Source organism: Rhyacophila brunnea, unplaced genomic scaffold (assembly GCF_057557595.1).
Source record: "Rhyacophila brunnea isolate RB1 unplaced genomic scaffold, BYU_Rbru_1.0 scaffold_16, whole genome shotgun sequence".
In the NCBI taxonomy this organism is placed as follows: Eukaryota; Metazoa; Arthropoda; class Insecta; order Trichoptera; family Rhyacophilidae; genus Rhyacophila; species Rhyacophila brunnea.
The window spans coordinates 22,766,845-22,779,155 of record NW_028232816.1 but is presented as its reverse complement, the minus strand read 5'-3'; the positions used below and the strand labels follow the sequence as shown (position 1 = coordinate 22,779,155).

At 27.7% G+C, this 12,311-nt stretch overlaps 1 protein-coding gene across 1 annotated transcript in view; it reads left to right on the top strand.

Annotated features, from left to right (window-relative positions):
* Positions 1-12,311, top strand: part of LOC147074537 (limbic system-associated membrane protein-like) — a 307,711-nt gene that overhangs the window by 146,131 nt on the left and 149,269 nt on the right. The window contains exon 6 of the mRNA XM_085943970.1: positions 10,390-10,524. Coding sequence (XP_085800096.1) covers positions 10,390-10,524 — 135 coding nt within the window. The remainder of the gene's footprint in view (positions 1-10,389; positions 10,525-12,311) is intronic.

Genomic DNA, 12,311 nt, shown 5'->3' with positions numbered 1-12,311 from the left:
AAAATGTTTTATTGTAAATATTTCACTATAATAATGTCGACATAAATTCTACTAATGGTTTTATAAATGCTTTTAAAAATTAATAAATATAAAAAATCTTAACACCACTTCACATGGACGTACTGAAATATGACTTTATTCTAAAACATTAGATTGAGAGGTTTAAAAGAATACTATTTTATGTAACAAAAATACTTTATGCAGTCATAAAATGTTTAAAATAAATATAAAGGATAATAAGGCTTCAAAATTATGTAAATAGATTATCTACAACATTTAAGGAATGTCCAGGATCATGCTTTGAAAATAGCATAATTGCTCTATTTTGACGTACGCTGTAACTGTGTACATTGCCCACCTTCAGTTTGGGCAAACTCAATACAAAACCTCATTGGCTGAAAACCACTCCATACTATTCAATTTCAATTCATTTTTAACATATTGTGGACTGAAACAATATTATAAAGAAAAAAATAATAAAAACGATAAAAATGAAAATATAAAAAGAGAACATAATATTTAACGTACAAAAGCAGTGAAAATACAATTATACATATATATAAGTTCAAAGAAGTACACTAGTACACCAGGTTTACTAAGGAGACCCTACTTTAAGAATTTATAAAATAGCTTCCACCTAAACTCACCTCACGCAATTGGAATATATCAACACCCGATGCAATTTGGTAATACATAGTTATCGCCCTCCCACTAATCAGGTGGATACCTCATACCGGTTTTTATGAATACGGCCGACCAATGAATTGCTTCGAATTATTTACGTATCCATCAAATCTATGTATAACATTTTACGTGCACATTAGCCGTATGCTCCACCTTTGTGAAATCCTTTCGGCGGGATGTGGAGACTGAATGGTGTTATATCACGGTTTGACCCCAAAATAATGTTAGGGAACGGCTTCATCTAGGTTATTTTTAATTCCATCAAGAAAATATTGCTACCAAAAATTTTAATAAAATAAGATAATTTAAACATATTTACTATCTATTTTAAATAAAATATACTTACATCGTGTGTAAGGGTATATTGAAAAAACATATTTAAGTAGGCACAAATTGTATTAAAATTTTAAAATATATTATTAATATAAATGTCAAATGTCATTTATTATTAACTTAAAAATGATTAATAATTTGTATGTTTTAGTGAGTTTCAGTTTGAGGATATTGTGAATAAAACTTTACGTCATGAATCTCACAATGTCATTTACCTATCTTGTCATTCCACGTGACTGCTTGTAGTTTTTCTTTTGCAAGCCTGAGTGAAAATGTTAGAGTATGCGACTCCTGTGTGTTATGTTGCAAGACTGTCCGCCATGCCATTTCCTATTATTACTGGTATGGCTTCGTATTGAAAACACTTATAAACTTGTTTGTGTCAAAGGTTCTTATATTTTGTGCGCAGAGTGTGAGGCAAGTTTTTCTATCAGTAGTTGTATGGACGAAGGGCTTTAAACTACGAATAATTTGAATTGGATATTTGAGATGTTGCTTATAAAAGCGCTGTAAATCTTCTTCCTTTTTGCAATTCTTTCAAGAATCATTTAAATATTTTTTCCGAATATAACATTTTTATAATCAACTGTCATTCTTAATACTGTAAATTTATCACTGTATATATGAGACAAGTAGAGATATTAAGAAAACACTACACACACAAAAATTACACTAAGCTAACCGATTATTCGTAGCGATTTTTAAAATTATGCTTTGAGATATATTTACCTATTTTCATCGTACTAAAAACAATATTTACCTATAAGTATTTAAAATATAACTAACTTGAAAAACGCCACAAATATACTTATTTCAAAAATACAAATCACGCTAATATAACCTTATAACTACTCTATAAATCATTTTTCTAAAGCGTTTTCAAGATAATAATATTTTTTTCGATAAAAACTACTACTTTTATAAATCTTGTGTATAAGTCAGTCTGAAATAAACGATTATTAAATTAATAATTTTATTGTTAGTAAAAAAAGGGAAATATTTAGTTGAACAATTACTTAAATTGTTAATAGAAGTACGTTTTGTAAGTAAATATAGAAAGATGTCAACAATTATTGTTAATAGACTGCCATGTTTTTTTTTCATTTACAAACATAAATTATTCTTGCTGCGTGTAAATAATATTTTTAAATACGATACAAACACATAGTATAAATATATATTTTGTAAACAGTGAAAATTTAATCCACAATAATATATTGGAACTACAAATAAATAACTAACAAAATTAAGTATTTGTTACCTACTACTTTATTACTATGTCGTTGTACCAAAAAATTACATTAAGGAAACAATTTTTTTTTTCAGTAAGTAGTTACTAAAAATTCTATCATACTAACTGTAATACTTTAGTAAATTGTATTAAATTACTAAATTTTCTATTCTCCTATTTCTATGTTACTGGTAGCACTTAACCGACATTTTAGATATAGTTAATATAGAAAGCAGTTATAATAGGACATTATATCAAATAGAAAATCTACCAGGAACTTTGCCTACCACAATATTAATTATTTATAAATAGGTAGGTACTAAACTGTACACAAATATATTAAACTTGTATTGGTATCATATATTAGGCACATAATATTATACATAGACTCTAAATTGTTCATAAGTGTTTTAGTCTAGCAAACTCTAAGAGTACCGAAGGGAATAATTACTTATATTTTAAGCATATAGATATATAGACGGAGAGTACATAGTGTTTCTATTACAATATAATATTTATCAATATGTACGGTCATTGTAATAATAAGACCATTATTCACTTTATTTAAATTGGCAATAATTAATTTAAGTAGTTTAGTAATAACTCAATTATTATTAATTTAATACAATTAATATTGTACCGTATCGAGTTTTCGTCTGAATTTATTTATTCGTCACATATATATATTTTTTTAATGATTTAATGGGCGTGTATTGATTGCATAATACGTACGTATTATTAAGTATACGTACTGAAATTTATAATAATTATTGTCGATATAATATGTGTAATGGGAGTGTGGGAGTAAATAACGTGGGAAAGGGAAAATTGCTAAAATTCCAAATTATTAAGTAGAGTGGGATTCTTTTATTAATTTTTGGGCTCTAAATAATCGATACTCATAAAGCTAATCATCAAAACACGTGTTGTAAAGAAATTCATATAATGTGTGAATACCAAGTAAGTGGTAGAATTACTTAATAAATTATGCCATGAATTACCTACTGCGAAGTAAACGTTGGATGTCTTAAAAAGATACTTCCTTCTCTTCAATTACTATAATTCTTAATAATAATTTTCGTCTTTTACCGATATCTATTTTAGTTATTATTCTCTATTTACAAAATGTTGCAAAATATCGTAGTGTCATATGTTCAATTCAAAATATTCAAATATGGTGTGAATTTAGTCAGTACGCTGGTTATAAAAATAAAACGGACTTACAATTAAGTAACCGGTGCTTAAGAGGTTAATACGTAACACATAATATGGCATCGACTTAATAGCAATGCATTAATTTCTAATAGATATTTATCCTTTAGATGGACTAGTATTTTTTTAGCTTAATGCAATGCAAATTCTAGAATTATTACAGAATCTATTATTCCATACACAAGTCATTACTATGAAAGTTAGTGGCTCACATTTTAAGTCGTATAAAATTATTAATATTGGGTAAGTATGAATAATATTTATTCAAAAATTACTAGTGCTATATATTATATACAGATATATTAAACATAAATTGAAGTATATTCTGAAATTTTCGGTTACTTAATATGTGGAATATGCAATAACAAATTGTTACTTGAAATTAACGGCGTCTACTATTAATTATTACACATACACTCTATAATATTGTGTCGTTAGTACGGAGTATTCTTGAATATGGATCTATTATCTGGAGGCCTTATGAGGTTTCCTATAAGCTTGTTTTAGAGCGTGTTCAGAATAAAATTCTTCGACTGTTTTTCTTAATGTATATAAATATTTTCCTTTTGACAGTTTCTCAAACGCGTATTTTCCTACTAGCTTTCTCCAAGACAAGCTCGCTTTTCATTCTTTTGAAGTTCGTAGGTCACTTCTGCTCTTAACTTATTTTCCCTGCTCTCGCGTGGTAGCTTCCAATCCTAATATAAAAAAAAATATGCACCCGTCGATAATTACATGCGTGGTCGCAGCCATGAATTATTTTGGGTGAAAACTGTTTCTTTGTGTCAGGCTTACCAGACACCAATATCGAGGGCTATACGCTTGGTTAACGCACTCTCTAGAGATGTAGACATTTTTAGCGATGAAAAATGTATTTTGTTTTTTAAATTATATTTTATTGTTTAATTTGTATATTTCTTGAGTTTCTTTTATTTTGTTGTAAAATTATTTTTTTGTTTGTTTTTTTCCTCTACGTTAATTTGATTTATCTGTACTATTTATTCTGAATGACATATCTTGAAAGTCTTGAATTAATAAATTATTATGTGCTTAATATGTCTTTTTAAATACATAAATACATGTATGTAATAACATTTATTATCTTTGCTATCTATAGTATATTAATTTTTTTTTACGTTTGTATGTCGATATCATGTTCTCTTTTTTATATTTTCATTGTTATTCCTTTTATTACCTTTCTTTTTCTTTCTTCTTTATAATACCATTTGATGTCATGTTGTGAACATCTTAAACTTATAATTTGTAATGTCCACAATATATAAAATAAATAAATTGAATTGAATTCTCGTTAGTTACAATCATTTTTGTTTATCTAATCTTCCGCAAACTTTCCGACTAATTAAATTGACATAATTGTATATTAGGTATATACTTCAATAGTTATTTTATTAAAAAAAACATAATATATTATATAACATGAAATGTCTTATATAAAAAAATCATAAGAACAATCTTAACCAAATGAAATTCAAACACACATAATTCGCTTTCAAAATAAATATTTTAAATAATTATGATAGTATTTAGTGATGTATTTTTAACCTAGATTAATAAATATTTATTTTAATAAAGAATTATTAAAATCCCCAAATAATAGCATTAATATGTCATACGTAATTGATTATGTTTGATAAGCGTATTGTAATCCAATTTAACTTCCTTTGTCGATTATTATAAAATACACGCCAACGTACATAAATTCGTACCATTAATTATTATCAAAAAACCTATTAGCAAAATAAATTCACTGTAAATATTCAATTTTATTTACTAATAAACAATACGCCTGTCTTATACGTTTTGTTTGGGTAATATAGGTACGGAGCAATAATAATTCCTCGTGAAAATATAATTCACCACCTAAATACATATATTAAATTTATAGAAGTAATCCGAGAAAGATTATCAGCTTAGAAAACATCGTGTTTTATGGTTAGAGTAAATTAACAACCAGAAAATACAGTATGATCTAGAAATTTTGTAACCAGCATAACTAGCTATTAGAATCCAATATCCAGAAGTTAATTATTTTGTTTGGGAAAAAATGTTTTATTGGTGATTCTTGACTCATTTTATTTTATCTACTTATTAATTTTCACAATAAATTCTAACTAATTCAGTTTATTATCATTTATTATCTCAGATTATGGAGCTCAGTAGCTTATATTCTGAAAATCTAATACTGTATATTGCAATATCTGGGCAGTTCTAGTTGCAAGTGTATTGGTTTGTTTTTAATATAAATGTTTGTTAATAATTTATCAATAATAAGTATTTTAATTAACAAGGCAACACAATCTCACCGATTTCACCGATATTAATCCCAGCCACTCTGTAAAATCTATTCAGAAGACTTAACTAGGAGAATAATGGAATCACCATCGCTTTGTAGACGCCATTTTTTGCCTTTGAAAACTATCTAGGATACCTTCAGAACTGAATGCAAAACCTTGCAAACGAAAACCGCAAAAGATAAATAAATGTCTCGAAGAGAAAAGGTAGTGATAAACTCTTTTGATGAACCAAAAATGATCCTCACCAATCTAGTAGGTCAGCAACTATATCTATCATGAACAATAATTATTGTCAATTGATGGTAGTGTATATGACGATATTACTCGTAGAACCAAACTAGCATGGAATGCATTTGGGTGCCTAAATAATATATTCAAAAGTGACCTCCCACTGTGTTCTAACTGTAAAATTGTTCAACCAATGTATGCTACCAACGATCACGTATGCATGTGAAATGTTATGGACGACGAGACATAGAAATGTGCATGTTGGGCATATCGCGTAAAGATCACAAAAGAAACCAATGGGTAAAGAACCATACAAGAGTAAATGATATGATTGAGGTTGCTAAGCGGATAAAATTGAAATTGGCTGGACATATCGCTCGGCGACTGGAAAATTCCGTCATACAGTGTATTTACCTAAAGGATACTAAACGTCCATAAAGACGCACTAAATATCACTGGATAGACTAACTCATAAATTTTGGTGTATGTATATGGCAGCGAAAAACTAAAGACCGAGTTGAGTGAAGGGAGTTAGCGGAGGCTAATGATGATAGTTAAAACTTAATCTCTTCAATGCTGGAGTAATTATTCAATTGTGATCTTTTCGTGATCTTTTAATATGCTAATGTAGTATATAAGTCGTGGTATGATCCATGGTAATTGAATATTTACAACAGTAAAATATGCATAGTGCCTGAAGATATCGGAAGGCAAAACCTGGCTCAATAAAAATAATTCAAATGGAATCAATTTTGAATTCTGCCAGGGGAAAAACCTTGATTTTTAAACAGTTTTTGCCGTCTCTCAGCGATCGAGATAGTCTCATATCCAGGTTTGACCATTTTACATCAATTCTAAATTTGAATTTGCACTTCAAAGTGCATTCTTACCAAAATCTTGAGAAGTAGTTCTTGGAACTTTCTCAGCACTACTTTGATGGGCATCTTTTGTTCGTTGTACTACAGTATACATAAATGGCGTAGAGCAATGAAGGGGATGAAGGTTAAAGTACCTTAGTCAATTAAAATAAGCACATTCTTATAGTTTATCCCGTTGTATTTTTATATTTTTACAAAAAAAAAACTGGTCTTAAATTATAAGCCATCAATTCTTAGTAAAATACATAATTATTATTAATTAACTACTTATAGAGCAATAATTATTTGATATAATAAATAAATAATACTTATAAGTATTAAATATGTAAAATCGATGCACGGTTACACCGATATTGACAATTGTTCTCAAAGTGCTGTTTAGTTAGACATCTTGGAAAATATATTGAATTATGATTTAAAATATACAAAATATAGTGACATAATTATAAACAGAAGGCATATTTTTTGTCACGATGGATAGAGTTTCAAAACAAATTAACGTGGAATGGGCAAGGTTAATTTCTTTACTTAATTACAGTTTATTTAATAAGAGTAGCCTACAACTATTATAGCTGAGCGGTAATAATGTATCGGTTGAAAATATCGTGTCTGACAAAAATTCACATGTTGTTTTTAGCCAACATAATATATTTCTCGTAAAAATTTTATATAATAATACAACTTCTACAGGGCGATTTAAGTATAGGTATAAAATAATAGTAATACGATATTGATATTTTATTCTACTTTTATAGTGTATATTTTTTTATAATGGTAACGGTACTGGGTATATCAGAGCACAATGCCAATGCATTTTAGCCATCTTTAAGTAGAATTGAATTCATTTTCAGTTAATTCTGTTTTCTATGAAAAGTTATTTTGTCACCATTATTGGTTGCTAGAGGTCTGGAGTCCTAGCAACTAAATTATTAATATATACGTGCGTTACTACGGAAATCAATATGACATGTCAAAATGACATTTCAGTATTATTTCTATCTAGTACAATTTTTTCGATCGTTTAAGCTAGTCAAATCAAGTTTATATGATTCAACAGAAAATTTAAAAACGTTGTATATAAAAAGTTTTTTTATCTTGTAATTATTTTATGTTAATTAAGTAGGTAGATGAAAGGGATTCTTTAAATTTCTTCTTCATGAGGATACAGTTTTGGGTTGTGATGTATTAGTCATAAACAGCGATGGAATGCCTCTGAGCTAACGCGCTAGCATCATTAATTTTCCTTTGTTTCACAATTAATTTTAAAATTCATAGTCTTGTTTCGGCAAAATAATAATATATTTTACTCGAGTTTCGCTTAATTGTTGATCTCTTGACAAAAAGCGAATAAACGAATTTATAATCATTGTTGGGCCTCTTTTGTTTCCGCCGTTAAAATGTGACAAGTCATTCTGTTTGACTTTTTGAAAAAGGAATATTTTTATTGTTTAAACATAATGCTGGCTTAATAAACAACAAGAGAGGGCGCTATAATCAGAAACAGCCTCAGAATGTTAGTGAACATTCTCTTACTTGAATTTCGTTTCTATTCTTCGACCACATTTCAAAAGCGACGCAGTATATGAGAGAGCTTTAAATAAAAGCAATTTATTTTGAATACAGCCTACAAATAAATGAATACGGAAATATGTAATCGGCTAAGAGCTCTTAGCGTATATTTATTTTATTTTCACTATCAATTGTGAAAATAAAATATTTTCGAAATACAAGCTCATTTTGACTAATCTTTAACAAATATTCTATAAATTTGGGAAAGTATTAATGAAATTTAAATATATAACCAACAAATAAGTACTACTTACATATTCAGAAAAAAAATATATCGCAAGGATTAAGATAGTACAAGTTGCGTATAATTTAAAAAACATATTTAGGAGTATATAGTTACATACCCCTTAACTGTAGCATATGGATACAAACAGTGCCTCCAAGGATCCTTGACGCTCGTCAGTCTTTTCACATTATTCCTGGTCATACCAGTATCTCGTATCTCTACTGTATAATAATAATAATAATACTAATAATAATAATAATGTATAATAATACTCTATAGTATTTAGTGATCTTCCAGGATGCGCGAATCCGTTAGTTTTAAGAACAGGCAAGCCAGGTTGAAGTATTTTTCTGCCATCCACAATACGTGGTTGAGTCCAATACAGGCCTTTACACTCAAGATATTTATTTTGAATGTTTAAGCTCGCTTTATTCACATATAAACAATAAAAAACATTAAGCCCGTAGCAAACAGAATATTTTCTTTTTGGCATTTACAGAATATCGTAAACAATAAAATGTAGAATTTACAGTCTCATATTTGTCTTTGAAGTCGATTTACTGAACTCGATTAACGAGTCATTTGTATTTATTAAATTTTTAAGACCTTAATAATTATTATTGTAATATTATTATTATTATCATTATTAGATACTTAGATTGTAACGTATTTTTAATACTACAAGCTAATTGAAGAAAATACGTTTTTGATACTTGTAACTAGAGACGTTAAATCGAAAGACAATGTATCAATTCCTGGTATCGGTATTGTATTAAGTATTGGTACGAAATGATGTTTGTCCACCAGAGATTTATTTCTGAAAAAAATCTCTAAATCAATATCGATATCAAAAGAAAGTATCAAAACCGATACTGGAATATCGGCTTTTTGAGTTAATGATCAATATTTTATGTAATTAGGTTTTTAACTGTTATTTTTTTAATACGTGGTCAGGAATAACTTTGTTAGTCGACACTTAGCAATATACTAAGGTTTAATTATTGAATCTTTAAGACCAATATTTGGTTATCTTATATAAAATTCGATGTCAAAATAAACCATTCTGATTCAAAAATAAAATTATTATGCCAAAAGTTTTTAACGATACTTATAAAATGTTTCTTGTTATAAGTTACTACATGGCTCACATAAACATGACATAAATTACTAGTTCCATCATGGTAGATAAACAGAATCATGACAGTTGAAATAACTTTTATTAAAATAGTGATTACATTGACAATGGGATCACATCGATATGACTTAATAGGAAGGAATACACAGTAAATCATTAAAATAAGTAAAAAAAATTGTCTATCAAAAATTGATAAGTATGGCCATTTTTCTTAATAAATAGTATTTTATCTACAATAATTTTAAGATAATGTTGACTATTTAGCATTCATACTTAAATAATAAAAATTAATCTAATATAATAAAAAAGACATACGTTCAATTAGGTTTTTGCTAAGACTGATTTTACATAAAATTTCAAACTTTAAAATGGCCGTAACTTCTTAACGTCATGTTTTTGAAACTTACAAACTTTTGGCAGTAACCCAGCAATATATATTTAGCTCTAGACATATTTTGCCAGATATGCTGTATTTATACTAAAAGGTATAATAAATTTAATTTGCCTTATTATTTATTCAACTTTAAAGCTTTCTAATAAAAATAAAACTTAAAATAAAATGTTTTTTTTTCCCACAGATATCTACTGGCTCGGGTATGCTATCACACAACGTGAACCTCAACATAGTTATACCGGAGGCCTTCATCCTTGGTACAGGAGAGCATCACGTGGATACCGGAAGCGTAATCAACCTGGTGTGCATAATTGAAAAGGTAAGAATTATTAAAGAGGCATTCAACAATAATCTTCTTAAATTTGGCTTCAGCTTTTACGTATTGCATCTATTTATTATTGCAGATACTATCAAATTAAATACAATTAATAGACCACAACATAGCCCAACTACAATAGTGAAACATAAAAATATCAAAGTTTCGTTAATTTACAGATATGTATTTTGCCTTAATCGGAAATCAAGCCCGAAGCTCCCGGTATAAAGAGTCAATGCCTTTCCCATTGAACTATCAGAGCAGTTACTATAGAAGTGAAGCTAAAATGGTTATTCGACTATTAGTTAAATTATCTGGAATTTATTTTACATATCAAGTTCTTTGCAGAAAATTTGACAATTTTATTTTAAGATCTTTTGTCAAATCTGCATTACATCGTATAGTAAGTCGTAATGAACCGTTAGAACCGAATATAATTGTTTAGGGGACCCATCACCTAAAATCATAAACACTATTAATTGGTTATCATAGCAAAATAACATAAAATTTATTTTTGAAATAAAACCATGTTAGTATCGAAAAGAAGAGATCACTAACTTGAAGAAAAGAATATTATACCGCCAAAATTCATCTTGAAATATTTTATTATAAAGTATCAAGTCAGAATGATAGACTTGCCTGAAAAAAATAAGTTTTTTTTTAATTAAAAATATTTCAATTTAGTGAATTAATAATAATACAAATTCTCATATTTATGTAATTTAAACATTGTAAACTATAATCAAAAAAATATTTTTTATAGTTTTTATCAAATTTATAGGTAACTTTTGAATGTCATCAAATATTTTTTTTTCAATGAATATTTCACAACATTTAAGAGTGTAATATTCTTTTATTGAAGACATTAAATAAATTGAAAATATCTGACAAAAATATTATAGGTATATAACCACTACAAATATTTTTGAAAAAATACAACGCCCAGCGGATATAACAACAGTAACAACTGAAAAAACGTAGTTTTGAGATACCTAATCATGTTTTAAGATTTGAATATTTTACAATACACAAGATTTGACAAGTTTTAATAGGAAACATATCAGAATGCATTTATTTGAAATTGAAGCGTATGGTCAATCGCCAGTTTCAAATGGAAACAATTCAAAATGGATCTGTACAAAACTGGTTTTGCAAAAAGTATAATTTCATATGGGTTTTTTGGCTCTCAGGGTATCGAATTTTTTTTTTTTTAATTTTTTCTGTACAAAACTGGCAAGAGCTCATTTTTACGAATGTTTTTAAGCCAATATCACGAAATGACGAATTTTTGACTTGTTACAGTTCAATACTGAGCCATCAATAATAGTGACATAAATAGGACGCGCATAGCTTAGTTGGCAGGCCACATGAGTTTGAATCCTGCTTGATTCTTGCTGCTTCTTGCTGCTTTTTTTCAATAAGATATAAATATCGTTATAATATATAATATTTCTCTAGATGTTTTAAAATTATGTAAGTTAATTTTCAGTTTTACGGTCATTATTAAGTATTACTTATGTCACGCGTGAAGCAGGCCATTTTCACTATTTTAATACTTACAAATGCTAAAATTGTATTGGAATTACAAGGAAATATTTTAATACAGTGTAATATATATATATATATACAGCACTTTTGGTACAAATATACCTAGAATAAACTTTTTGATAAAAATTAATCCTGTTATTATCGGGTACGTTCTATTATTTAAATAATGGGGGTGCTAATGATCACAATTATTTATGATAAATTACTGTATTATAATAATATGAAAATTACAATACGTAGAC